A 27,281-nucleotide genomic window follows, 5' to 3' on the forward strand; every position below is an offset into this window, starting at 1 on the left:
CAGGCACCTGGAGACCTCGACCTAACGTACTTCAAGATAACTGACAATGGTACTCGACGCATTGTATCGCATATATGCGGGGTTTATCAACCCACCATCAGCTAGGAAGCGCGATGATGTCATCCGATTCGGCCTCCTCGGTGCGTCCAACATCGCGTAATTATAAACCGTCATATTGTCGTCTCAACACGTCTGACACAGTTGCAGTCCTTATGCCTTGATTGTTCCAGCAAAATCGCACTCCGAGGTTTTGGTTGCCGCAGTCGCAGCCAGAGATCGATCACGCGCGGAGGCGTATGCCAAACAACACAATATCCCCATTGTCCATTCCACATACGAAGGTGTTTACTAGCCCCCATTTCCACCCGTGAACGCCTTTTACAGGGGATTGATTGCAACTGATCTAACACGAAAGAACGCTAGAGCTCCTACAAGACCCATCGATCGACGCGATTTACATCGCGCTCCCGAATGGACTTCACTACGAATGGGCTCTGCGCTCCATCCGCGCCGGCAAACATGTACTACTAGAGAAGCCCTCATGCTCGAATGCCGAAGAGGCACGCGCCTTATTCACGCACCCGCTTCTCAAAGCAGAAAATGCGCCAATTATTCTAGAAGCTTTCCACTACCGTTTTCACCCGGCGTGGCAGACTTTCCTTGCGCGCATACATACCGACCCAGCGGCGGGCCGGGTGAAAAATGCCTTTGTCCAGCAATATCTTGCTAAGGGCATAATAGCGAAAGATGATATCCGGTGGCGTTTCGATCTTGCCGGCGGCGCAATGATGGACTTTGGCACGTATACGATGAACTGTCTACGGCAAATCTTCAAACAAGAGCCCGCTGTGGTGCTTGAGGCAAAATACCGGGGTCTCTCCACCCCGCTGGCTGGGATGCCACAGCCTGATCAAATCGACCAGGCTATGACGGCGAGTTATAAGACCGCCGATGGCGCTAGGGGTATGCTTGTTGCTGATCTGGCTGCATCTGGCGGTTGGCCGGTACTTCCCGATTCGTGGACGAGACACTTTCCGAGTATGAGGTGGCCGAAGTGTGAAGTTGAATTGGAGGAACGCGTACTGGATAGCTCGGAAGGACATGTGCATACCGTGACGCGGAATGTGATCATGTGGAACCATATGGCGCCTAGCATCTACCATCGCATTGATGTGGAGGACACCCACGCGATTCGTGTTGGCGAGCAGGTCGTGAAGACGTGGACAGAGTCAAAGCAAGAGAAGGCGTACAAATGGCCAGTTAGTGACGCGCGAGCTGGTGCTGAGCAGGAGTGGTGGACTACATATCGTTATCAGCTTGATGAGTTTGTCAACAAGGTCAAAGGACGTGAGGGGTCGGGGGTTTGGGTGGATGCAGATGACAGCATCAAGCAGATGGAGGCTGTTGATGAAACCTATCGCAAAGCTGGGCTTCAGGTGCGACCAACAACCAAGTTCGAATTGTAATAATCATCACATATTCTCATATTCTCCACTCTGTATTTGTGCGCAATCAAGTAACAACATGTGCTCAACAGCCAGCTGAGGGCAGTACGGTCTAGAGTGGCAAGACCGGCTGAGCGTTTCCCAGGCACCCATTGAGAATGAACAGATTGGATTGATCTATGGATACTATGAGACATCATAGACTTTATATAGCCTTGTTTGGTCCACAGATTTCATTAGTATCTCAGCTACTACTATGTAAGAAAGTAGGAAGTTACATACTCCGTACATGTACATAATATAGACAGGTATGGATGTACGTAAATTAAGTATGTACTTAAGTAGGTACATATAAGTAAATGACGAGCATGAATATGATATAAGGTGTATGTATGGAGTACCTAGGAGTATCTAGGTACATCATAAGGTATGATGTACCTAATGCACCTGATTTCCTCTGCCACTTCTTGGCGTTCCCTTTCCGGTTTAGCGCCCAGACCTCGCCCCTTTTTGCTCACTGAGCCTCACCTAGCGCTCCACATATCTCACTTATTCCACCAACCATATCCACCCGGTGCTTGTCAACATGCCTGATCCGCTTCCCGAGTTCAGCCCCGCGTGTCCCATCCCGTACATCCTGCAACCCGAAGAGCGAGTGAAACAACTGCAAGCCGTTCTGGACACGGATTCGGACAAGCTCAGAGAGTGAACATCGAAGCCCTCATTCACCTATACGAGATTGGCGATCTCGGACCACGCCAGCGAACCGATCCCCCTGTTTACATGGTTGATGGAGTTCGCGTTGAAAAGGACCCATGGCAAGATAAATCGGTGCCGGCTCACGCATTGAGATGGTGTGAGGCATGTTATCTAACATCCATATTATTCTGGCTTATACTAATAATATCTTTAAGACATTGTTCTACCAGCAGATGACCCAGCAAACTACGTACCAGGCAAATATCATATAACCCTTCTCGGGCCTCCCCAAGACGCCCTTGAGTACATACATACATGTACCTTCCAGGTGGTATGAGGAGGTACCACCTGTGGTACAATAGGTACCAGGTAGGTACATAAGCATAGTGGGAGGACCCACCTACCCGGGCGTCCACGGATGGTTGCTTACAATTGCTTAGTCATATGTTAGCCAACCATAGGTGTATTCGAAGTCATATCTTTCTTGGAGTCTTCTTCGTGAAATATTCCTAGAATAATTTATTATCAACAATGGCTATTGGCAGTTGTTTCTGCGGCGCAATTCAAGTCGAGTATAAGGGCGAGCTTCTGGTGTCGGTCAGTGCAAACCACAGCCTCCGAAGTGTCTTAATCTAATCTCAAGTGTTTCTACTAGGGACTATGCCACTGTCTTGATTGTCGCAAGCTTACGGGCAGCCCGTATAGCTACAATTTTGTCGTCAAAACTGCAGGGCTGAATATCTCTGGAAATCCAAAAGAAGTGGCAAAAACATCGGACAGTGGGAATGATGTTAAAAATTATTTCTGTCCTGACTGTGGTCAGTATGGTCGGTTTGGGTAGAATAGAAGAAAATAGTAGCTAACGAAAGTCATAGGTACGCCGCTTTTTGGACGAAAGATCAAGTCTGATGGAGCTCCTGATGAGATCACAGTCGTCCGGGCAGGGATATTTGATGATCAGATTTTGAACGAACGGAAGCCTCAGGCGGAGCTTTACACTGATAGACGACTGAAGTGGATAGATCCCATCGAGGAAGCTGGTCAATATAGTGGCATGTTGTCACTAAATTGAACCACCCGATAGAGTTTATCAGATGGTCGAGCTTCACATCATAGAGCGGAAGGATTAGGTCTTTATCATATCGCACATGAGAAGAAACTACAAATCACGAATATCTTGAGATATTGATGTGGGTAATTCTGGCATAACGTGGAAAGGCCCGAAGGTGGGATGAACAAGAAAACATATATATAATAAACTAAAGTACATATATTGATCCCTTTTTTTGCGTCAATCAATTGGGGAAAGTCTCTGCGCTCAGCTCCCCATACATTTCTGCTGTGCTTTCGTAGATTGAGGTCCTCATATGAAGCTTACTCATATAACCTCACCACCTGGGCACCTGCATGAGGTCTGCGGGTATTTCTTCCAACGATCCAGCATATATTTTTCTAATCCCTCTACGACCCCACTCTCGTTCACCTTCCAATCCCCCGTTTCAACACGCGCCGCCCAGTTCGTTAAAACTTTGTGAACTTGAGAGCTGTGTGAATCCTACGGTAGAGGACTACTGGATTGATGAACCTGATAGAGTTAATCCGTCACGTCACAATCATAACACTCGTTCACCACGACCCCATTGCTACTGCGATAAGCTCTGGGCATTCGAGTACATGTAATGAATCAACCTCTATATCTTATCTATGATGCTGAGTACCACCAACGGTGGATCGAGTGTTTCGAGGTTTTAGGCAGATCTAATTTTCTTTCCTCCGATTGCCTCATACCAAACATGGCTAATGCTTGTTTGTAAGATACAGTCGCTGAATAATCCCGACTTACAATGTTGGGAATCCTGGTAGCTATTGTGACTAGGCTTTGTATCACGGTGATGGTGAGCATGATCGCTTTATTTTTCGTAAAGCTAGCCATGAACATATATTAGCATGCCAACGTACAGATGTTGCGTGCTTAGACTTGGCAAACGTGGAGTATATAAATTCCAAGGAAACCCGACCTCGGGCCTGCTATCTCCGGTCTGATAGCCGACCAGCTCAGGCCAAAAATAGACCACATTTACCACATCGCTAGCGACCCCGGGAACTTCAATTCTAAGTCCCTGGATTCTTTACCCACATGGAGTACAAGGTCTTTTTCTTCGCATTTGAAACGTGCTATACAATCAACGTCGATCGAATGAAATGTACGTGCTATGTTGACGCTGACATATCTTCGCCGCGAACGGAAAGACACCAATAACCTTCCGCCGTCCCAAGATTCGAGGGAGCAAGTGGCCAATCAGCAATTCGCCCGATTCCGAGCCCTCGGGGCTTCTCCAACGGCTCCAGTTTTCGTCGAGAAGCAGGCCAATGGCGATCAGTCTATATCACTATATGGAGATGGCCACTGTCTTTTACTTTTGCCGCCACCTCCTGCCCATTTGCCTCGTATCTCTCTCGGCTTTCCCATAATTTCCCCGGTTATCCTCTGTGGAGAGCTTCTGGCCGTCTTTTGTACGTATTCTCATTTCCATTCACACCTATCAATCGACCTTGCTATGTGTGTCCTATAATTGTATAGCAATACCCCTTTCCCTCGACTCCCACGGCAATGTTCTCATGTCGAGTGCCGACATATCCGGCAGCTACCTTAGCCTCGCTGGTCGCTCCGTCCGTGACCCATTCACGGAGCGTACCGTAGCGGCCTGTCTCATCAGCATTGCCTGGTATAATGCTCTGGAATTGATCGTTCTGTGCTTTACCACTTTCAAACGCTATGGCGGGTGCTACTTTTGGTGTCTCCTTATTGCCTCCTTCAGCATAATCCCTTTTGGTCTGGGGTATCTCCTCCTCATCTTCAACATATATACCAATATGTTCCCAGTGGCGATGGAGCTAGTCGCTTGGGTGGGAATGGTGACAGGCCAGTCTTTGGTCCTCTGGTCTCGATTACATCTTGTCTGCCATAGCCAGACAATCCTCCGGGCCACCCTCACCATGATCATCATCAACGCGATAGTCTTACATATACCCGGCTTCGTGCTCGAACTAGGAAGCCATTCGAAACAATCTTCTCTCTTCACCCACGGGTTCAACATCTTCGAGCGCATACAGTTGGTTGGATTCTCCGTACAAGAAATCATTCTCTCTCTGATTTACTCCTGGGAAGCTGTGCGACTCCTGAACCTCCGTCCACGAGGACACTACCGGGGGACCTTGGTTCAACTCCTGATCGTGAACGTGATCATGATCCTCATGGATGCAGCTGTCATCGGACTTCAATACTCGGGCCTCTTCGATATCCATGTGACTCTCAAGGCGATGGTATATAGCGTCAAGCTCAAGCTGGAGTATGCGGTTCTAGGAAAATTGGTAGTCATTACAGAGATGAGTGGCAGCAACTCAGCTCCGACCGACCTGTCGGAGTTCGTGGATCTCTCCTTCCACGATACTTCACCGCAGCTGGATACCGAGAGGTTCACCGAGAACCCAGAATACGGTGCTCATCATCGTGTGCGACTATCTTCCAAAGGTTCTTCCGCCGACCCGCTCAGACGGAGTCCCTCCACTGCTCAGAGTCCGAGTTCATGCAACAAGGACTCATGATTCTACTTGTAACTAATGACTTGTACTTTACTATTTTCGTACGAAGTACGGAGTACATAGCCCCATATCTACTCCATAAATAATGCACAACATACATCATACGACATGTCACCAGTCGAATATGCAACGCCAGAAATAGAATGAGGGGAAATTGCCTTCCCCTCACCCCTTATCTAGCATCGTCGGATCCCGCCGCGAACCTCAAGTTACCAAATCGAGCACGGTATAATAAGGCACGTCCCTCAAAATCCACAAAAATCCACTCCTGCATCTCCATCAATTGACCCACCTATACCCCATCTCCAAACCCACAATACGACCCAGACCTCGCAATGACCATCAACCCAAGCCTAATACCCCTTACACCACGCCAACTCTCCGCGGCATCCCACGCAGTCCTGGCCCACCAATCCCAAGCCCAAGACCTCCACAAAAAGCGGCCCTTCGCAGCAATCCTCCTAGCCCCGGATAACGAAACGATTCTATTATCCTCCAACTCCCTCTCGCATGTCCGGCATGCCGAGAGCGAGCTCGCCCGCAATGCTGCAGATAACTATGACTGGGCCTACTTAGCGCGATGCACGCTAGTGTCGACCTGGGAGCCTTGTGCGATGTGCGCCGGAGCCATCTACTGGGCGCATATCGGCCGACTGGTGTATCTTGCGTCGGAGGAGACGTTGCAGGAGGTTATCGGTGTCGGGAATCCGGAGAATTTAACTTTGAATCTGCCTTGTCGGCGAGTTTTTGAGACGGGGCAGAGCGGAGTAGAGGTCATTGGGCCATTGGTTGAGGAGGGATGGGAGAGGAAGGTTGTGGAGGATAGCAGGCGGTATTGGGGAAGGAATTAGTATTTCGTAGGGTTCACCTTTAGATGATTGTTCATGCATGGCAATGCTCTGGATAATTGTCAGCTATAGCGATAATCTATGCCTCCGGATAGATATCAAAGTTGAGGACAAATGGATAACTTGGCTATGGACCTACCTCCCTGTACCTAGGTCCATATGATGTGTTGGCGGGTATCTCAGATCACGCAGTACAAATAATGTCAATTTCATCGAAATAATAATTTAAAAGGGACTCCAGAGCCTGATTCATGTAAGGAGTAGTGACGCGGCTGTCGGGGGAAACGATCCCCCAGGACTTTCCCTTTTTGGCGTCGCGGAGAAGCCCACGTGTTATGAGTGCGCTCCGAGGAGCAGTGTGTCGATCAGGTCCCCATAGGCCTCCACTGGCATATTATTTGGAATATAATTGATCTTCAGAACCAGACTGGATTCCGATCAGACGCAACATCAAGGAGAGTGGGCTAAGATGGAGACGCTATTCTCAATCCGGTAAGGAGTGCACAGCCCCAAGCCACACCCCTATTCTTGGGAAAGTGGCTGAGAGCTTAACTGGAGCTTGAGCTTCCAAGACCTCACGTGCCTCGACATCCGAAATAGTACGCTTCGAACCAAGTCAGAGAGTTACGCGTCTCTAACGTGTCATATACTCTAAATCCGAAACTGATATACTGACGTCAGGTTGAGCAGCTTCTGATAATAGAGACCCACATCCGCGTGGACCATGGATGATGATGGCGCGCGTGTGCCAAGGCCTCGATCTCATTAAATGTGAAGATCGTTGGGCTTAGGGGTGGTTAGTGAAGCTGTTTAGCGAGGAATCCAGCCTTATGGGGGTCAATGGGGCCGATGGAGACGATGGAGTCGATGGAGCTTCTAGGTTGTAGTTCACTTTAGAAGTAGATACGCTGCCCATGACAGCTCCCACATTCCGATCCCTATGCGTAGGTATATTCCAAGTCCAGTGTTCTAGGCTTGTACGATGTAAAGGAAAGATGCAAACGGGACTGGGGGAGCGAGTTTCCGTGTTCGCGGTGGCCAAAACGGTGCCACGACAGAGTGACGTCAGAGGTCGATCACGGACAAGGGCATAGCAAGTGGATTGCTTTTTGTCTCGGTAGGTAAAGAACACTCGATCAAATAAGGTAACCTCTTCTGGTAGGGATCTTTGCCTGCTTGCTTCTTGGGTCTCATCATCATGGCGCTATAGCGGTTTTCTTTTATATTCCGTCATCCCTTCCCTCTCCCTACTCCGGCTTTACTTCTTCCATCTACCATAGTTTCCTTCATTCCAGTGATACCCCTTGTTTTGTGCCTACACAGGTTCAATGATAGTTAATTCTCAGTGTGTCACCCTTGTTTGTCCTTGATGCAAACCATTGCTAACACAGTCCCTGCTTAGTTCATACATAATATCTCTTTATCTATCTCATATCCTCTCATTACTGGCCTCTGATACACAAATCACTTCATCATGTCTGTGAACGTTCCTACCAATACCAAGCAGAAGGAGAAGGTATGTGTCACGGCGCGCCCCATTGCGACTGCAGTCATTGACAGAGCGCAATCTTAGGATATCAACCAGAAGCTTCAATTGTTTGGTATCTACCATGGTAGGTCGCACTTCACATCCCCAATGGACCATTGTCATGCTAACTATATCGGCTGCAGCCTTCAAGAACAGCAAGCTCCCCTCGGTTCGTCTTCAATTCCTTCACTCGTCTGCTACTTCGCCTTGCGACTCTATACTGACGAGGTCTCTTGCGCCACACAGAACAAGCAATGCGACATCGCTTTGAACACTGCCTTAAATTCCAAGGCCCTCACATCTCCCCCTAGTGAGCTCTCATCGGACGGAAAGACCCTTGTGGCAGACCTGCGCAATGTCATCGATGCAGCGAAAAAGATGCTTTTGGTCAAGAACGAGGGTGAACTGATTCAGGACTTTGTTTGGCAAGCTCAGAAGATCACTGCCGGTGATGCTCAGCGTCCCGAACTCCCTGTAAACAAGGATATTGGCCAGCAAGATGCGAACAAGGTCGTGGATGGCCTGAAGACCCTAGGAACACTCATGATCACCAACGGAGAGTTCAGGAAATTGTGTAAGTGACACGTCTTTTCGCATGATGGGAGACTGCCTAACAATCTACAGTGAGTGATGCTATGACACTTGGCAAGGACATTGCTGCCGATGCTTCCCAAATGGCTGCCAACCAGGTCCGCCCCTCAGAAGAGGATCTTGCACGGATCGACACTCCTGCAGAGGATAACGTGTGGCACGAAAAGCCCAACATCTCCAAGGAGGATTTGAAGTCGAAGTTCAAGAAGAACAAGGCTGTATGTATATCTCATGCGCCCCAACATTACTTTCACTAACATTGGTTCAGGATAGGGAAAGCATTGCTTCCGCTTCCGTCGCCGAGAATGATTCTGCCATCTCATCAAAGAGCAAGACCAAGGAGTATGCCGACAAGACCAAGAACTACCTCTCTGAGAAGGTTCCCAAGGAGCGTCGTGAACAGACTATCTGGCGCCTGAAGAAAATGGTCATTGAGATCCAGGGCCATGGTGATTGTGAGTCAACCCGTGATCTATACAGTAATATCGCAAATTTCTAATCTATTACGCAGACCAACAAGCTGTTGAGACCTTGCTAAGCATGGCTGAGCAATATGCTGGACATACCAAGGATGTCTCCAAGCAGGGCGAAAGCGCTACCCGTGACGTCTTGAAGACGGACAGTGTCCAGGACGTTCAGCATAACTTGCGCACTCTTATCGAGCGCTTTGCCAACAACACCTCCCTAGACAGCTTCTTTGACTCGCTGAACACCATCTACCGCGACGCTGAGCGTGATCCAGAACTCCGAAACTGGTTCAAGGGCGTCAATAACTTGATCCGGTATGTGATTCCCAAAGGTTCCACCCGAAAGTCAACGCTGACCAGACATAGAAAATCTCTACGTGAGCAGGGCTTTATCATGGAGGATGAGTGCAACCGCCAATGGAACGAGCTCTACGACAAGGGCCGTTACCTTCTGCGTGAGCGTTATCGTGGCCACTCTGACCGTATCGTCGAGGAGATCAAGTTCTTGGCCGACCAATTCGAGAGGGACCCCCAGAACCAGGCCCTCGCTGAGGCGTTCCAGAAACTGTTCAAGGATCTGGGCCGTGACGCCGAGGGTCAGGTCACCTTCAAGCCGGATCTTTTGAGAGATCTCCGCGATGTCATCATTCCCAGGATTTTCGAGAACGTCCGCTACGTTCCAATTCCTCGTATTGAGGTTGCCGATCCCATGGTTGATGTTGTCGTCGAGAATCTGTGCATTGAGAGTGACAATCTGATGCCCAATGTTGTGGAATTCGGCAGCGATAACTACTTCCGCTGGGGACGCAAGAAGATCTCCAACAAGCGTGACAACAAGATCATGATTTCCATGTCTGGTATTCAGGCAGATTTACGCGATGTCAGCTACTACATCAAGAAGAAGGAGGGTTTCCCCACCATCACCGACCGCGGTATCATGGACATCTTCCTCGGTGGTGAAGGTCTTAGCATCAAGATTGCCGCTTCGACAGCCCAGAAGAATGACAAGGAGCACTTCGTCAAGCTGGATAAGGTCAATGTGACTATCAAGAATATGGATATCAAGTTGAGGAAGTCTGGCCACAAGCTTCTCTTTAACACCTTCAAGCCTATGCTGTTCCGCGTGGTTAGGCCTGCTCTGCAAAAGGTGGTCGAGGGACAGATCCGCGAGGGCTTCAGGAAGGGCGACCTCTTCGCTAAGGACATCCACACCGAGGCTTTGCGGGCCCAGGAAGCTGCCCGTGAAGACCCCGAGAATGCCCCCACAATCTTCTCGCGCTACGCTGATGCCATCCGGGCTCGCGCCCAGGCCCAGGCCAAACAGGCCAAGGGTGCTGTGAAGCGCGACACCCAGGTCCAGACGGTTATGACCCTTCACGATTCCATCTTCCCCGAAGTCGAGCTCCCCGGTGGTGTCTCCAGCAAGGCGACTGAATACGCCGAGCTGGCCGCCAAGGGCAATCGCTGGGAATCCCCCATCTTCAGCCTCGGCGACGCTTCCGAGTCCACTGGCATCCCGTCCGCGGGCCCCATCACCAACAAGCCCCACGGTACTAGTACCCACGGTGCAGGTGAGACCGGAGTTGCTTCCGCTGCGGGTGCCTCTGGCGTCACCACTGCCGCCGCCTCCAGCACTGCCAGCGCCACCAACGGCAATAAGCCCACGGAATACCAGGCCCGTGGCTTCTCCGATGAGGTTGACAAGGCCTTCGTCAATGGCAAAGGTCAGAACTTGGGTGATACCATCAAGCATGCCGCCAACGGTGCCACTAATGGCACCAACGGTATTACCGCCCACGCCAACGGCACCACTGCTTAAACCAAATAACTGTGTTCAAAATCGGCATGACTTTTGTGTAAAGTCATTCTCATATGTTCCTGCTTTTTGATACTCGTGCTTTTCTTTTTTGACTTTCTGGTGATACTTTTGTTATGATTTCCCCTTGTGCAGTACGGACATTTCTTATCTATTTTGTATGAGTATTGGTTAGCGGTAGCCTAATAATACATAATGCCACCGTTGTTTGCGTTGATTATTCCCAGAAATCCTAGTTCATGACACCTGGAGCCTGAGTTGGGACCCAAGCCAAAAAGCTTATCCCACAAGACGTGAGGTCAAAATAAGCTTAAATATTCATTCATTGTCATCTATTACAAAAGAAAACTGAACTTCCCACTATACAAGAAGTCCAGGGAAAATCGAATCTCCATTTTCTCTTTTTCTTTTTTGTTGTCCGCTTTCATATACCATTTTCATCACATTAATCCCGAAAGACATCTACAGAACTTACGCATCTACATCTGATCGAAGTACTTCTGCCATCCCAGCTCGTGCAGCTTGGTACCCTTCAACTCCATGTTCTCGGCACGGGCGGCCTCGGCGTAGGACTCCACCTTGCGCTGGATGGCGGGGTCGAATGAGCCGAGCACGCGCGCGGCGAGGAGGGCAGCGTTGATGCTGTTGTTGATGCCGACTGTGGCGACAGGGACGCCTATATAACCATGTTAGAATATGAGGTTGAATCGGAGGGAGGGGAGTGTAGAAGTAAAAGGGATGATCCGACGGAAAAAAAAAAGGAAATGGAATCCAACATACCACGCGGCATTTGCACAATGCTGTAGAGACTGTCGACGCCGTCGAGGGAGCTGCCCTTGACTGGCACGCCGATGACAGGGAGCGCAGTGTGAGCGGCTGCCATACCGGGGAGGTGGGCGGCGCCACCGGCGGCAGCGATGATCACCTTGATGCCGCGCGAGGCAGCCTTGCCTGCATACTCGGCCATGTAGTCGGGTGTGCGGTGCGCGGAGGTGATCTCGACCTCGGGCTCGATACCGAAGTAATCACGCAGCAGCTTGAGGCCTGGAACGAGGGTCTTCAGGTCACTGTCGGAGCCCATGATGACGGCGACGGAGGGGGCGGGCTTGGAGGGGCCGGACTTGGCGGCCTTGGTCTTGATATCGGAGCGTTGGGCGCGCATGTTGTCGACGACGTCGACGAGGGGCTGGATCATGGTCTCAGCTTCGTGCATTGTCGCCGCGGTGACGGTGACGTGGCCCATCTTGCGGCCGGGCTTTGCGTCGCCCTTGCTGTAGAGGTGGATGCTGGCGTTGGGGATGGAGAGGGCGGCTTCGGTGGCCTTGAGGTGGGAGTCGGGGGTTGCGCCGCCGATGATGTTGAGCATGATTGAGGGCTGCAGGAGCTCAAGGCTCTTAGGTGGGATGGGCAGGTCGAGGATCGCGCGGATGTGGCTGTCGAATTGGGACAGCGCGCATCCTTCGATTGTCCAGTGGCCTGAGTTGTGGATTCGGCTTGCAAGCTCGCAGAGCATGAGGCTGTTGTCTTCTAGGAGGAACATCTCCACGCCGAAAGCGCCCTTGCCTTCGAAGGCGGAGACGGCTTTGCGGGCGAGAGCTTGCGCTTGCTGGTTGATGGCGTCGGAGACGTTGCGAGCTGGCGCGTACACCAGCTTGCATATTGAGTCCTCTTGGACGGTCTCAACGGTGGGGTAAGAAAGAACGTTGTCCTTGGTCTTGATCACCATGACGGCCAGTTCCTGTGGATAAAGTATGTTAAAGCCCGGTAAGGTGTGAGCCTCAACCGCATGCACTAACCATCTTGAAATACGCCCATTTTTCAGCGTAGAGCGGACGATCCTTGAGAGCCTCAAGGGCTTCAGGGATATCTTCTTTGGAGTTGACACGGAAGTTTCCTTTGATGTTGTCAGTAAGAATGTTTACCATCTCGGCGCCGATATCGCATGTGACTCACCACGTCCATCATATGCCATAGTCTTCGACTTCAACATCATGGGGTAGCCCAATTGCTCGCCAACTTGTGTCAATTCTTCCGGGGTGTTGTTGATCAACTCCCGGTGCTCGGCCATAGGGATTCCATATTTGCGGAGGTGCTCCTTCTGGTTGAACTTGTTCTGGATTGTCCTGATAGCCTGCCAACTGGGCTCCACCCGTACCTTCGAGGCAACTTCCTCGAGAGCGTAGGTATCGACGTGCTCAATCTCGGCGGTAATAACATCGCAAGTCTCAGCCAGCTTGCGAACAGCATCAGGCTCCTTGAAAGAGCCGGTCACATGGCCGTCGTGGGCACTGATTTGCTTGGCGGGCGAGTTATCGGCATCCAGGATATTGGTCTGGATGTTCAATCGGTTGGCGGACTCAACGAGCATGCGGCCAAGCTGGCCACCGCCGAGAATTCCAACTTTGGGCGAGTTCCACATGATATCGATCAAAAAAATAAATGAGTCAATTGATCAAAATATGCAAAAAGAGAGTTCGACGGTGCCCCTCAACTCCGAAAAATCGGGGAAGTCACGTGTTGATATTGATAAGCTCGGGCCAATCACCGATCTCGCTGCCGCGCCCTGTCGCAGCTTCAACCCTCTCTCTGCTCCTCCATGCACAGCTGACTGAACAATGTCTTTGGGTAGGTTGACTGTCACTGTCGTAATCTCAGTCTGAGATATAATGAACATTGCTAATACCAAGTATACAGACGAGGAAGCTCTCCAAACAGCCGCCAATGGCGGCTCCATAGATCTGTACGTGAACGCGTGCCAATATTCCCAAACGTTTCTGACGCTAACGCGTTGATATAGGCAGAGATGGAACGGCATGGCTGTGCCGCTGATGGAGCGACTAGAATACGTGCGCTATGCTTCGATTCCCCTGACCGACCTATCTGACCAGTAGCTACAGATCGTCTACAATGTGTTCCCTATGCCTCAAGCGCGCCCCGAGCTCATCGGCCAGCAATCAATCCCCAACCCATCTTCTCAGGAAAATTCTATCCCATCCGAAAGCAGCAATAAGGAGAACGCCGCCCCAGAGCTTCTAACATCACCCCAGGCGGCGCGAACTGGCTCTCCCCAGTCGAGCGAACAAGTGCCAGACTCACAGCCCCAGCCATCTGGCACGAGCACGGACAGCAGGCTCCCACCTCCGCTTGCATTTCTTCTAAGCGCCATCCGCTCTTCGATTAATTCCTTCTTCCAGGAGAAGCCCCCGCACACCATTCAGAGACTCGCAGAGCTGGTACTCTACCCGACTAAGCATTACAGAACTTTACCCGCATATCTACGTGCTGTCGATCGTGTCGTTTCGGTAACAAGCTCCGCAGACATTTTCCCATTCCGGACACCTGCTGCTGCAAACGCACAGTCTAACGGACTGGTCCACCCGGGCAACAGCAGCGGGGTTTATATGGTTCCGGACCATGCGCACGGTCTTGGAAGTGATGAATCTCTAGGCGGTGCATTACTCACTCCTATCCCGTGGTTGAATAATGCGTCATTCGAAAGCGAGGATCCAAATGGAGATGCGGACGTGTTGATTGAAGGTATCTTCCTTACTGCAGAACCGCCAGTCGTTTCCCAACTAACATGTTATTTCAGGCACCGGAGAAGCTTTAACTACACAGCCTGAGGAGATATCAGGAACAGCCACCGCGGTACCCGCTGAAAGCGGAGATGGGCCTGCTACCGCATCACCAGAGCCATCTGATGAGGTCCCTCACGCCCGTGGTCCAACCCTACTCGGCGTGGAAGATATGGGCCTGCAAGACGGAAAAGGTGTGGAGATGAGCCTCGGTACAGACGGTGCCGCCGATGTCCCAGCTGCAGTTGCTTCTACCCCTGGATCAGAGGAAACGGAAAAGAAGGAATCAACTACTGACAAGGACGGCGATATTGTTCTCGGGGACACCAAACCGAAAGAAGGAGAAGAAGCCAAGACTGAGGGGACTTCTACAGAGCCCCAAGGGAGCAACACAGAGACTGAACCGACTGGTGATTCATCCCAAGCGCCGGACGCCGATAAGAAAGCATAAGCGATTCACTAGTTCCCTGATTTGGAATTCTTTCTTTTCTGATTTTCTCGGTTGGTTTTATCCTGGATTCTAGCATCATGAGTGACGACCTACAAGATTACCTACATCAAATTTCAATCAAAGGCTTTTTGCAATGCCTATTTTTCTCTTGAATTATCCCCACGCTTGCTTTCAACCCCTTTGGATAGCATTAGAGTAAGATACATGCATGTGCGTATGAATATTTGTGCACTGCATAAGGCGGACATCAAAAGGGCACGAACAAGCTCTGCGCCTTCCTCTGCAATTTCCATTGCAACTTCCTCGTGTCCAAAGCTCTGCAGGTAAACAAACTTCCAAATTTGGAAGGCAACCAATCCTCTTTCCTATCACGTCAATCTGTATATCTTCATATATTCCTCATCCCAAGCTGCTGCGAGTGATCTCGCAGAGATCGACATTCAGATCAAATATTCTGATGAGAGGACTGAAGTCAAAGCTAGGGATACGTGTTTCAAAACTACAGTTGATCATCCCGTTCAGGAAGCACCTCCACAAAGTCGAAAGAAAGCATTCACCAAGTGATCTATTAAAATTCTCGAATGGCTCAAAGCCTCGGGTCTGCATACAGGGGGCTGTCTATGCAGCTTGGCCTTCCTATCCAACATCTGTACGCAGTTTCTCAGCCACATCGGAATCCTCACGTATGGTCGACTACAACGCATGGTGCAATGAAAATACAAAGATGTATAAGCAATATCATCTACCTCGCTTGACGGGGGCAAACCTCGAGTTGCCTAGTGATAAGCTTCGATCCTCCTTGGAAGCTTCCAAGATTGGGTTCAAGGCTTAGCATATAAACATCTACTCCGTATGTCCGCTCTAATCTCGTAGTTCGATGCTCAGTCCCATTGGATACTCACATTGCTTGCAAGAGAGTGCACCTCGTTTCTCAATCAAGTCTCAGTCCCTTTTTGAAAGGAAAAAGATCCGATGGCTAATATCGTGTTTCACAAGTAATTTGCTATTTGAACCAAGTCAGTCTCACATCCGTGCTCACTCTGATTATCCTTTTCCACTACGAGCTTCGTTTGTCCTCTCTAGAATGACTTATGTTAATCTCAGATACCGACACATACAGAGATGCCCAAGTTCAGTCTATACTCTCTTGATAACTCCAGCTCCTACATATCCCTTCAGGCCACGCTTGCTATGCCCGGCAAGCCCTACTAAGGCAGCCACTACGTCAATCTCTCCAGCTAGCCCCTGACTAGGATAGCGATAAGACACACTCACCGGGATCGTACCTTAACACACACATTCATGTTTCATCCCAAGACACTCCAGGAGAGACAGATCAAACGAGGCCCCCTCCCGTCTTCGCCCCGTGCGCCATCGACAAAGAATCCATTCCAACCAGCAAATCAGTCTCCCATCGATATCCCCAATCCAGATGCCACCATGTGCCTAGAATCGTATCATACAAGGACGATGATGTGATACATGACAATGCAAACCAGACAAACAAAAAAAAAAGATACATAAGCAGCTTCAACGGCGAAAAAGGCCCAGAACTCCCCACAAGGTCTGGGCCCTCCTGGACCTCCTGCGAAGGGCTGGGAGCTAATATATTTGGAATCCGGTCTAGAACCTGCGGTTCATTGCGGGCTGGGGTTTAGGTGACAAATGGCTTATTACGGATGGAGATCATGTAATGTAGGTGTGTTGCAGGTATGTACAATAGTTCTTGGTTTAGTTGCTTGATGGGTTCACCTGCATTTACACCAGTCCCTATTTAATAGACCCTGTGGAGCGTGGAGGAGCGTGGAATACGTAGTACTAATGGATCCAACGGGTCTATACACCACAGAAATGTGGAATGGAAATGTATGTTTTGTAAATATGTACCTGAGGAAAAGAAAAGCCAATCTCTTCGGTGGTCAAATGGCATGAACCCCACGGTGGATATAGCTGACGCGTACGGTGTGCAAAGTCGCACAAAAAATTCGCCACCCACAGAACAAAGCCACCAACGCCAGAACCTGTAAAAGGCAGAACGTCAACCGCAGGGTTTAGAGGCATCCCGCGTGAAGAGTGAGCAAGCAAAAATGTACGATTTGGAATTTGGTACCTCGTTATAGACAAGTGGGAATCGTGAGTCAATGGACAGGCGGAAGGGTGATATATGAGAGGAACAAGGAATGGCAGAATGGCCGGGGATTCTGCTCTAGCCAGGTCGACCAGCTTGCACGGCAAGCATTGGTTGGGGTTGCGAGTACATGCGCTGCCGTTTGGGCATGTTGGGGTTTTCAGTGGCACTAGACAAGTCGGAGATCTGGCGGCGATGTGGAGGCCGAACGGGAGCCCCGGCGGTGGGAACTCCTACTGGAGGTGGTGGTGCTGGATACTGGACGCCGTTCTGGTCAACAGTGTAGGCATTCGGTTGAGCTGTGACATATGGTCCTTGAACTGTCGGCATGTTCGATGGAACGGCCTGCATGTTTTGGAATTGGCCGGGGGATTGCCAGTTAGTCATAGATCCAGCGGGCGATTGGCCTGGTGAGCTGTCTTCTTTAATCGACTGGGTTGCCGAGTTTTGAGCCGCGGCTGCCATAGTTACAGCGGCTGCAGACGACGGTACCGGCTCCATTCCAGGGTTCTGTGGCGAAATCTTGAGATGGTCCAGGTGTCTCTCCAGCATATCAAGAAGACTCTTGCGAGTGAAGGGTTTGGGGAGAACGTCATCCATTCCTGGAGATATGTTAGTGGGAAACCCAGATCGAACAAAGAGGATTGGTCTTACCATGTTGGAAGTAAAGCTGAATGTCGTCGCTTCTAATATTCGAGGTCATAGCAATGATAGGCGTGCGATCAAACTGGCGAATGAGATGGCATGCTGATACTCCGTCCAAATTTGGCATAATAATGTCCATCAAGATTAGATCGTATTTGGAACCACCCTGGATTTTGTTCACAGCCTCCAAGCCGTCAAACTATCAGGGCGATTAGCGAAATTGTGCTGATCAGTGGGGCATGGATAATAACGTACCGCGGTATCAATGACACAAGAGAAAGAGTACAGGAATTTGCCGCCAATTTGTCGACAAGTGGCATCGTCCTCAACCAAGAGAATTTGAGGGCTGCGCACCCAGCCAGGGTCCACATTCGTACTCTTCTTCCGGTTGTCGGGGAATTGCCGACGGGCATCTGAAGGATCGATCTCCTGCTTGGCGGGCATGGGATACGGAACGTTGTTGATATGCTCGCTATACATGGGATCGATGCCGTTTGTAGCGCCCACGGGATATACCACTTGCTCCAAATCACCGGTCATCTTGGGGTAAACTAGGCCTTGGTTGGGTGGTGCAGTCGTCGTGGGACGGAGGGAACCATTGCGCGCATTCGGATCCATTGTGGGAGTCGAGACGACGGCCTTTTGGGGATCATTCATCGAGTCGACACTGTTCATATTGAATTGAAGTTCGGCGTTCATATCATTCAGGAGCTTCGAGGCTTGCTGGAGAGGCGATGAGGGTTCGTCATCCACAGCGCCAACCTGAGAAGGACTCATGGTGGTTCCGGGTGCCTGGAAAGCCACAGCCTTGCTATCCCGTCGCTGGCGCGCATCCACCGAAAGCAAGTAGGTCATGACCTGGTGAATGACATTCTCGTGGTTCAAAACCGTCTTTTGCACTCGCATCACTTCTTGTAACATGAGCTGATGATCGACGGTAAGCTGGGCATAGCGATCTGATAAATGCTGGATTTGCTGCTGTTGGGCGACAATCTGCTGGTTGAGCAGATCGATTTGTTGCGTGGGTACGGAATCCTCGGTGGTTTGGGTTTGTTTCCGTGGCGCGGGCGCCTTACGTCGAATATTATCGAGTGATTCTTTGCTGTTGGCGCGAAACTCTGGGTGTTTGAATTCCCAAGCCTGTGTGATACGTGTTAGACCCTCGACGGCATTGATTTTCGAACCGGGCGGATGCCTACATTCTGGCCGTATGGCGACTGGCCATTTTCCTCGTTGTTTTGTCGAACCTTGTGGAAGTCGTATTTATTCAGCTGGCGGACAAAACTGGCGAAGTTGCTGTGTTTAAAGTGTTTTGGTAGGATGGTCTTGGTGAATTTCTCACACTGTCGGGAATTCCCACGTTAGCCAGGCACAAAGAGATCGAAGGCTATTTCGACACCAAGCCATGGGCGCATTACCTCCAAGACCACGAAGGAATCTCCCTCATCACCCCAGCGTACTATAGACGCGTAGGTTGGGTCCTCCAGCATTCTGGAAACATGTCAGATCTTTAAAAGGCCAGGCACCAGGGGAAAGGTGAAGTTGAATGGGCCGACTCACTTGTACAGTTTGCGTACCTATTCATGATTAGCATGATAAAAACAAGGGTATAGGATCATCACTAACAAAGTCGCTGGAGTTCCCAGCGGGGGCGGGATTGGAAGAGGTCTGGCCACCGTCCATGCTGGGCTAGACGGGTCGCGACCGGTCGAACAAGCAGGCTGGCTGGTCTCGTCCCAACGCAGGTAAAGATTGCAAATGAAACGGGGGAGACTTCAAAACCAAGAAAAAAAAAAAGACAACGCTTGAAGGGATAAAGCCAGACCTTTTCTCGGAGGGTGGGAGGAGAGGGAAAAAAATGGAATAATAACGGGGGTACGGTCAGTTTAGCGGTAGAGCCAAGTACCAAAGTTACTGTGGAGGTACTGCCTGGTACAAGAGCACCTTGTTCCAGCTTCACCTGTTTTGTTTTTATTCTTTTCTTTTTATTATTTCCAACTCTTCACGACATTTCTCTATGCAAGGAGTTGCTAGAATCCCGACTTCAGGGGACCAACGAGGGGCAAATTTGCCAAATTCCAGTATGTCACACGCTCTCCCACTCGCGAGGTACCCAGGTACTGGGCAGGTATTGAGGGCAAAAAGGAGGAACAACTTCATACCCAGATGCGATTCGCCCTTCGAATAACGAGATGCAGCATTGTCATCGGGAATCGTGTCAGTGCGCATGAGATGGAGGGGGGGGGGACATGCATTACCCCCCAATCATGAACTCATCAGGATGGTGAGACACTGGATTAGCGTGGAGTGGATTCAGGAAAAAAAAAAAAGAGAAACCCCCAAGAGGCAAATGGAATACAGATCAGGCAAAGACCTCGAGGGAGATCCACTGAAAACGTTTTTGATATTAATTCAGAGATGGGTTAATACGGAGGATATCTTGTTTATCCTCTATATAGTCCCTACTGAATACCCTTAGACCGGAATACCAACGACTTCGTATGTGAGAACACGTCCTAAGAGGTGCGGCCGAGATCTGGTTGAACAGGTATTCCAATGAACCTCCCTATCCTCTCCAATGTACCCACTTTGGATATGAAACGGGCGTTGGGGGATCGGAGAATCTGCCTTACTGATATTGCAGCTTAGCCTAGCCTGCATCTATAAAAATGAGAGCCTACCGAGACCCCCCCCCCAGTGAACTCGGCACATTAAATCCTCATCAACCGCCCAACCCGCTCCTGATAATCCTTTGCAACGTGGTTCACGGAGAAACCCACATCGTATATGTACGTTGGCACCCCAGCATGGTCTAGAAGCCAAGTAGTCCAGATATCAAGAATCCACCCACTTTTCGACTGTGACACATAGTCGCCACGATGAAAGCGCACAATGCCATTCTACCACCTCATTTTTCACTAGGCAGACCTGCAGTTCCTGCAACACATGGTGTTAGCGCCGAACTTCACGTTGAACTAGAAGATGACTGCATCCTCCAGGGGTTTGACGATCCACCGTGTGACAAGGCAGGGATCTACGGCGTTATGGAAGAATGGGATGCAACTTCATATCATCCGATTCGAAGATGGCTGGACAGCCTGGTCCTTAAGAGAGGGCACTATGATATGTGATAGATCATATAGGTTGCTTCGCGGTACCTGCGGTATAGTCGCCGCAGGTTGCACTGGAGGTACCTACCGAGGGGACGACTCCTATGACAATTGCAATAGTGCGATGGAGATGCGAAATCAAACACGGCCAAATGAACAGAATCGATCAACTTATAATATGGTATGGAGTAAACAATGAGGCGAAGAATCGAATTCTAAAAATATGTCGAACCCGGCCATGACGAAAGAGCTCCACGGACCTACGATGTACCGCCCTTGTTCTCCGCATAGCTTTCCCAATCCTCCCACACCTACGGAGTACCTTGAATACACCTACCCAACCTCCATCTAATCACCCAATCTCTCCACCATGTTTGCCGCCCGCCGTGTCGCTACCAACCTCCCCCGCGTTCGCGCGCAAGCTTCCCTCTTCCACAGCACTGCGCCCGCGTTCGTGCAGAAGGGCGACGCCATTCCCGACCTGGACGTCCTGGTCGAGAACTCCCCCGGTAACAAGGTCAATCTGGCTAAGGAGATCAAGAACAAGGCTGTTATCATTGGCACTCCTGCTGCCTTCAGTGAGTAAAACCCGCTCTCTAGCTTGATGCCAAAAAAACCCCCCCGATCTCGGGGCTGACCTCATCCCAGGCCCTGCGTGCTCCAGTACCCATGTCCCCGGCTTCATTAACCACCCCAAGCTGAAGGAAGCTGGTCAAGCATTTGTCATCTCGGTTAATGACCCCTTCGTGTAAGTTATACCTGTGGAATTTGGGGGCGAGCCTTTTTGGCACATGTGTTAACGAAGCTGTCATATAGGACCAAGGCTTGGGCCGAGTCCCTGGACCCCGAGGGCAAGAGCGGTGTAAGTAGTTTCCTGCAGTCTGGATTATATGACAATGCCAGTGCTGATATGTTTGCTTTTTTTGACAGGTTCGCTTCCTGGGTGACCCATCCGGCAAGTTCACCGAAGCGCTCGATCTTAGCTTTGACAGTACCGCCATCTTCGGCAACAACCGCAGCAAGCGCTATGTCCTGCTCGTCGAGGATGGAAAGGTCAAGGAGGCTTTCGTCGAGCCTGACAATACCGGTCTCAACGGTACGTCTCCCTTTTTATCGAGCACATCTTTCGATGCTAACATTACTCAGTTTCCGCTGCCGAGAAGGTGCTTGGTTAAATCCATTTCTAGATAATGTTATAGTACCTTTGCACATAATAGAAGCAAAATGTATCGTGGCTTAAGGCATAAACTTTATTTTCTGATCCCTGCTGCACGGTATTTCGTAGTATAGGATTTTAATGTACAAATATTCCATCCTTTCCAACCCGGCCAACGCCTGATAAATCGATGCCAGAATTAAATAGCCCGGCAGAGAGTTGAATAAATCAAGCAATTCGAGATCAATGGCTAGTTCTTCATTCCAAATCCCCCCACCTTCGTCTGGGTTTGCTTTTGTCCAAATCTACTTCTAATAGGAAGTCATCATTTGGATGATTTGGCATAAAGCCGCCTCTAGGAGAGATAAATTACTGCTGCAGCGCCTGCCACTGCTCGGGGGTATAGCACTTGGGAGTCCAAGCATGGATAGCAGCGATCTCGGCCTTGAGCGCGGAGTTGACGAGTCGGTGTCGTGCGAGCATAGTCTTACTCTCGAATTGAGGGGAAACAATCACAGCCTGGAATGCCTGTCCACAGCCACCTATAACACGCCAAACAGCCAGAATGTCAGCAACATATCAATAAATAAAAAAAAAGAAAATGTTTCGACGTCATAGCATCCTCCCTTTCTTCAATTTACGGCCTCCATACCTGATAAATCCTCAACTTCCACATGCTGTGCCTGCAGCGCCTCAGCCAGCTTGTTCTTCAGCGAGTCTGCGGTGATTCCAGATGTATCGGCCATAGCGGCGTTGACGGCGGCGTAGGAGCGCGCAGTGAGGGAAAACGGAGCCCGCTGGATGTGATTGTTCGGGCGGAGGAGATAGCGGCAGCTTCTGCTCAATACAGTCAAGGAGGAGGCGCGGGAGAACATCAAGTGTGGTGGGAGCGGGAGAGAAAGAGGAGATGAAGATAAAGTGCCCAACCCGAGGTTATCGCGAACTATCCAGAGTTGGCTATTACAAATTCAACGCCTCCGCTGTGGCTGGTGCGTGCACGTGTGTGGCTCGTTCGTTTTTTTCCCGCAGCTCCGTCTCTTCTTCTCTTCGTCGAGCTTCAACCGGTTGACAGCTATCTATGAATTTTCTTCGTACTGCTGCGCGTCGATACTCTGCCATTGCCATGGATCCGTCAAAGTACTCGGAATGCTCGCCATTCACTAATGCTGTTGTGAGCTCGATGAGAAAGCTGTAATTTCCACCCCACTCCCTCCCAGAGCTCCCCGCATTTGATAGAGCTTTGTTTGACTTTATATACGCAGGTATCCGGAAGCATTGGCAGACAAGAGCTGGGACAATACAGGATGCAAGCATTCTTTCCTCAATATCATTGCATTGGCTTTTACAATATACTAACCCGATCCAACTGCAGTGCTCCTCGAAGCTCCCTTCGACAAATCCCGGGCAAACAAAAACTCGGTTCTCCTCACCATCGACCTCACAACTGCCGTTGCCGATGAAGCCATTAAAAACCGCAACTCAGTCGTCGTCGCATACCGTAAGCCACCTTCCAACACTACAAATCACCAACCCTCTACAAGACCAAAACCCTTAACAAAACCACCCATCCAGACCCAATCATCTTCCGCGGCCTCAAATCCCTCACCTTCGCCGACACCCAACAACGCTCCCTCCTCCGCCTAGCCCAACATGGAATCAGCGTCTACTCTCCCCACACAGCCGTCGACACCGTCCCCAACGGCATGGCCGACTGGCTCTGCGACGTCGTAACAGGCAACTTCACCCTCCAAACCCCACCCACCATCCAACCCTGCAATTCAAACATCTACTCCGCCCCAACCTACCCCGAAACCCCCATCCCCGCCCAATCCCCTTCCGGACCCGCCCACACCAAGAGCACAATCCACCCCTCCCCACCAGCCTCAATCCCCGCAGGTTTCGAGTCCGCCGGCGCGGGCCGTCTGGTGACATTCTCCGAAAAACAACCCCTCACCTCGCTCATCGATAACATCGCCCACGGCATTGGTCTGCCGGGCGGTATCCCCATCGCCATCCCGCAGGGCTCTTCCGTGAACGACATCTCCATCCGCACGGTGGGCATGTGTCCCGGTTCGGGCTCGGGCGTGCTCATGAAGGGTGATGGCCCGCTGCCTGATCTTCTGCTGACGGGGGAGATGAGTCACCATGAGGCGTTGGCTGCTACTGAGCGGGGATCTGTGGTGGTTTCTCTTTCGCATACGAACTCGGAGCGTGGTTATCTGCGCTCGGTTATGCAGCCGAAGTTGCTGGCGGAGGTGAAGCGGCAGTGGGATGGTGTGAAGGCTGGTGGAGAGGCTTTGGCGAGTGAGCTTCATGGTGAACAGGGTGAGGTGGAGGTTTCTGTTAGTGAGGTTGATCGTGATCCTTATGGGATTATGATTTGGCGTGGGAACTAGAGTTAGCACCTTGCTTCTTTGAGTTGATATGATACTCAAGTAGAGAGGAAATCCTTCGTGAGACTTATATCAGCCAGATGGAAAGAGAATCTCAGATGCAAGAGTTATATAAAAGAAACAGTACTTATAGATGTCCAAATCCCATCTTGCGCAAATCATAAGATTCAGGATACCATGAGAACCATACTGGACAGGTATAATGTACCAACTGAGGAAGGAATTGATCGATTTGACTAAACTTGTGAACCACATGTGAACTAGAGGTATGCAGTAGGGAAAAGTCTGATAAGATCTCAAAAAACTTGTTTGAAATGAGAAGGATATCCTAATAGCAGACGATGACAGAAACAAAAGAAAAATGTCTTGGGAGCAGGAGAGAGCATAAGACAGGATGAAGAACCCAGGTTAGACATCGAAGGAGTGCAGGTTGTCGAGGACATGGAGAGAAAGCGAGGAAGCGTAATTTTTGAGCGTTCCCTTTCTGGCATCAGCAAACCGACCTTGGATGTAGGAAAATTGTGGTGTGAGTATTTAGTAGCGATAGGGAGAGAAAGGCGAAAAAAAAGGGAACAAGAAAAATGAGACCGGGTAAAAAAAAGAAACCAGACGACCAAGCCCCAAAATGACTGAACGAGAAATAGAAAGGAAAAAGGGTAAAAAGAGATAGATGGTATCCGCGTGAGGAATGAATCAGGAAGAGCCCCACGAAAACAGTGACTACAGATCAATCAAGCTACCACCGCGCTGTTGTTGCTGCTGACCTCCCCAAGGATTGTTATTAGCAGGCTGCTGCTGCACATAGCCTGTCTGTTGCGGCATGCCTGTAAATTGCTGGCTGAAGAATGGGTTTCCGGTTGGTGCGGCGTGCAGGCGGTCCAAACCCTGACCAGCAGAGTTGACGAACGTGCCAGGTGCAGTATGCTGTGCGGGGATGCGAAGATCTCCAACATTGCCGAAGGTATCCTGGCCTTCGCCTGTCGAGAGAAGGGCATTGAGACGAGCATGGTGGGGGTCCTGGGGCGGGGTACTCTTCGGTGGCTGTGGGACTTGGAAGTTGGCGATGGGATTGTGCTGGTTAAACATCGAGCTCTGGCCATACTGCGCATTATTCTGGGCGAACTGGTTCGTTGCACGATCCTCCGACAAGGCATTGAGTGATGGTGGGCCTGTTTGTGCAGGGTTGTTGAACTGTGTTTGAGTACGCTGAGCGAAGGGGTTGTTTGATCCTGTCGGCATCGGCTTGAGTGCATCGGCGGGTTGCAAGTGCTGCTGTTGCTGGTTGCCGGCCCATGGGTTGTTACTTCCAGCATTCTGGTAATTCTCCTGTGGCTGCTGTTGTTGCTGCTGCGAGAAGACATCCGTTCCATAGGGGTTGTTGGGGTTGAATGCCGTGTGCTGGGGCTGGAGAGCGGCTTGCGGCTGCAAGAAGTTGCTTTGCTGCTGGCCGTAAGCGTTCTGATCGAAGGCCGACGGCTGTGCTGGATAACCATTGCCGTAAGGGTTGTTCATGCCGGTAGGCTGGTTCTGGAACCCCGTCGGCTGTGCGTACTGGTTGTTCAGGTAGCCAGTTGACAAAGGCTGCTGCGCATTGATGGGGTTACCAAACCAATCCACGGCACCCTGTTGTTGGTAGCCCTGATTAAACCCGGTTGGCTGAGGTTGAGCTGGGGTGTCGTCGAAGAGGGAGTGGGCGTTGCTCTCTTCCAATTCACGCTTTCGAAGGTCCTCCTCCTCTCTGCTAAGCTTGATGGCTTTGGCAAGATCCTCGTCATCCTCGGTTCCCGCTGTCTCCCTGGCCCGTCGCCTGCGCTCTTCCTCGGCCTCGGCCTTGCTGGCCTCAATAGCTAGGCGATATTCGGTGTCGGAGTCATCATCTCCGTTACGTCGGCGTCGTTCTCTGCGCGGCGGTTCCCCGCCGGGATTTCCGTAGCTTTCCTCAACTCCGTTAACACGAGTCTTCCAGAGTTTGCGATCCGATCGTTCACTGCGCAGACGATCTTCATCCAGCACCAGTGCAGTCAATTCCTTTGCGGCCACCCGGACTACAGAAAACCAACTTGTCAATTGTGTGACTCTCCCGGTTCTCATCAGATAGCTTACCGTTTTGGCCAACATCCCTTCCATCCTCATCGACGTATGTAAACTCGCGCAGAGTCTTGATAATATAGACGTTTTTCCGGGCCCATGTGACGACCAACTCGGAGCCTTCGTGGAGACAGTAGTCCAAGACCTTTAGTGACTTGAGGACGTGGCGCCAGTTCTTGCCCTTATCGTTGAGTCGCTTGTCAAGCATATCCATGATTTCGTAGAACTCGTTCGGACTTGTATGCCAATGGCGTCAGCGGCGGTGCCAACCTAGTACGTCGCGGACCAAACTCACCTCCCGAAAGTCATGGCGGCGATTTCGGACATGTCGGTGCCCGTAGGGCCCCAGGGATCATTGCTAGTGGCTAGAAATCTGGATTAGCATCTTAATCGGGATGGATGTGGGGTGTATGGGCGCAATGCAGCAAACCACCCCCCCGGAAAGACAGGGGAAGCAAAGTATGGCAATGGCAAGAACGGGTTCTGCAAGATGCGCCCGGGATTGTATGGTCGGCCAGGAAAGGGACAGAATATAGAGTCAACTCATACCATTTCGAACCTTGACCTGCACTGAGGAATAACCCTTTGTGACGTTCTTCACACTCCGCACGACTTTAGACATGGCGTTGGTGATGCGACGGTCGCAGAATTAGGTTAGATAAATTGAAATGTAATCGCCGGGTAAGAATCGATCAGTTGATTTGAAGGATAATCGCAACTGATGAGTGATAGACTGCC

General features: G+C 50.6%; 12 protein-coding genes across 12 annotated transcripts; 8 read left to right on the forward strand and 4 right to left on the reverse strand.

Moving 5' to 3' along the window:
* Positions 1 to 46: 46 nt before the first annotated feature.
* Positions 47 to 1,466, forward strand: N7457_007263 (Gfo/Idh/MocA family protein; the record flags this gene model as incomplete). The annotated part of the gene is made up of 3 exons (XM_057178306.1): positions 47 to 156; positions 208 to 343; positions 426 to 1,466. 3 exons carry the CDS (start codon positions 47 to 49, stop codon positions 1,464 to 1,466), a joined length of 1,287 nt encoding a protein of 428 aa, XP_057030050.1.
* A 1,209-nt stretch (positions 1,467 to 2,675) lies between these two features.
* On the forward strand, positions 2,676 to 3,216 carry N7457_007264 (GFA family protein; the record flags this gene model as incomplete). The annotated part of the gene is made up of 3 exons (XM_057178307.1): positions 2,676 to 2,741; positions 2,800 to 2,962; positions 3,020 to 3,216. 3 exons carry the CDS (start codon positions 2,676 to 2,678, stop codon positions 3,214 to 3,216), a joined length of 426 nt encoding a protein of 141 aa, XP_057030051.1.
* A 1,547-nt stretch (positions 3,217 to 4,763) lies between these two features.
* On the forward strand, positions 4,764 to 5,750 carry N7457_007265 (uncharacterized protein; the record flags this gene model as incomplete). Its single annotated transcript, XM_057178308.1, has 1 exon — positions 4,764 to 5,750. The coding sequence occupies one exon, from the start codon at positions 4,764 to 4,766 to the stop codon at positions 5,748 to 5,750; it is 987 nt and encodes a 328-aa protein (XP_057030052.1).
* A 332-nt stretch (positions 5,751 to 6,082) lies between these two features.
* On the forward strand, positions 6,083 to 6,598 carry N7457_007266 (nucleoside deaminase; the record flags this gene model as incomplete). Its single annotated transcript, XM_057178309.1, has 1 exon — positions 6,083 to 6,598. One exon carries the CDS (start codon positions 6,083 to 6,085, stop codon positions 6,596 to 6,598), a length of 516 nt encoding a protein of 171 aa, XP_057030053.1.
* A 1,471-nt stretch (positions 6,599 to 8,069) lies between these two features.
* N7457_007267 (uncharacterized protein) lies at positions 8,070 to 11,000 on the forward strand (the record flags this gene model as incomplete). Its single annotated transcript, XM_057178310.1, has 8 exons — positions 8,070 to 8,111; positions 8,169 to 8,208; positions 8,267 to 8,292; positions 8,370 to 8,697; positions 8,748 to 8,932; positions 8,983 to 9,169; positions 9,226 to 9,496; positions 9,548 to 11,000. 8 exons carry the CDS (start codon positions 8,070 to 8,072, stop codon positions 10,998 to 11,000), a joined length of 2,532 nt encoding a protein of 843 aa, XP_057030054.1.
* A 476-nt stretch (positions 11,001 to 11,476) lies between these two features.
* N7457_007268 (phosphoribosylaminoimidazole carboxylase ADE2) lies at positions 11,477 to 13,416 on the reverse strand (the record flags this gene model as incomplete). The annotated part of the gene is made up of 4 exons (XM_057178311.1): positions 11,477 to 11,673; positions 11,778 to 12,735; positions 12,794 to 12,891; positions 12,951 to 13,416. The coding sequence occupies 4 exons, from the start codon at positions 13,414 to 13,416 to the stop codon at positions 11,477 to 11,479; spliced, it is 1,719 nt and encodes a 572-aa protein (XP_057030055.1).
* Positions 13,417 to 13,663: 247 nt separating this feature from the next.
* Positions 13,664 to 15,023, forward strand: N7457_007269 (uncharacterized protein; the record flags this gene model as incomplete). The annotated part of the gene is made up of 4 exons (XM_057178312.1): positions 13,664 to 13,737; positions 13,795 to 13,843; positions 13,895 to 14,534; positions 14,590 to 15,023. 4 exons carry the CDS (start codon positions 13,664 to 13,666, stop codon positions 15,021 to 15,023), a joined length of 1,197 nt encoding a protein of 398 aa, XP_057030056.1.
* A 2,206-nt stretch (positions 15,024 to 17,229) lies between these two features.
* On the reverse strand, positions 17,230 to 19,479 carry skn7 (uncharacterized protein; the record flags this gene model as incomplete). The annotated part of the gene is made up of 7 exons (XM_057178313.1): positions 17,230 to 17,753; positions 17,806 to 17,995; positions 18,052 to 18,936; positions 18,996 to 19,139; positions 19,215 to 19,287; positions 19,357 to 19,373; positions 19,423 to 19,479. The coding sequence occupies 7 exons, from the start codon at positions 19,477 to 19,479 to the stop codon at positions 17,230 to 17,232; spliced, it is 1,890 nt and encodes a 629-aa protein (XP_057030057.1).
* Positions 19,480 to 21,276: 1,797 nt separating this feature from the next.
* Positions 21,277 to 22,081, forward strand: N7457_007271 (peroxiredoxin family protein; the record flags this gene model as incomplete). Its single annotated transcript, XM_057178314.1, has 5 exons — positions 21,277 to 21,484; positions 21,555 to 21,654; positions 21,723 to 21,768; positions 21,837 to 22,002; positions 22,053 to 22,081. The coding sequence occupies 5 exons, from the start codon at positions 21,277 to 21,279 to the stop codon at positions 22,079 to 22,081; spliced, it is 549 nt and encodes a 182-aa protein (XP_057030058.1).
* Positions 22,082 to 22,431: 350 nt separating this feature from the next.
* On the reverse strand, positions 22,432 to 23,018 carry N7457_007272 (uncharacterized protein; the record flags this gene model as incomplete). The annotated part of the gene is made up of 2 exons (XM_057178315.1): positions 22,432 to 22,604; positions 22,715 to 23,018. Coding segments are annotated over 2 exons (477 nt in total), but the record flags the coding sequence as incomplete, so codon positions are not given.
* Positions 23,019 to 23,185: 167 nt separating this feature from the next.
* Positions 23,186 to 24,458, forward strand: N7457_007273 (Nif3-like dinuclear metal center hexameric protein; the record flags this gene model as incomplete). The annotated part of the gene is made up of 4 exons (XM_057178316.1): positions 23,186 to 23,253; positions 23,325 to 23,368; positions 23,435 to 23,560; positions 23,635 to 24,458. 4 exons carry the CDS (start codon positions 23,186 to 23,188, stop codon positions 24,456 to 24,458), a joined length of 1,062 nt encoding a protein of 353 aa, XP_057030060.1.
* A 717-nt stretch (positions 24,459 to 25,175) lies between these two features.
* Positions 25,176 to 27,165, reverse strand: N7457_007274 (epsin; the record flags this gene model as incomplete). Its single annotated transcript, XM_057178317.1, has 4 exons — positions 25,176 to 26,500; positions 26,559 to 26,779; positions 26,839 to 26,908; positions 27,093 to 27,165. The coding sequence occupies 4 exons, from the start codon at positions 27,163 to 27,165 to the stop codon at positions 25,176 to 25,178; spliced, it is 1,689 nt and encodes a 562-aa protein (XP_057030061.1).
* Between the last annotated feature and the right edge of the window lie 116 nt (positions 27,166 to 27,281).

The sequence above is a fragment of the Penicillium paradoxum genome (assembly GCF_028828445.1).
Source record: "Penicillium paradoxum strain IBT 22861 chromosome Unknown utg000006l_segment0_segment0, whole genome shotgun sequence".
Lineage (NCBI taxonomy): Eukaryota > Fungi > Ascomycota > Eurotiomycetes > Eurotiales > Aspergillaceae > Penicillium > Penicillium paradoxum.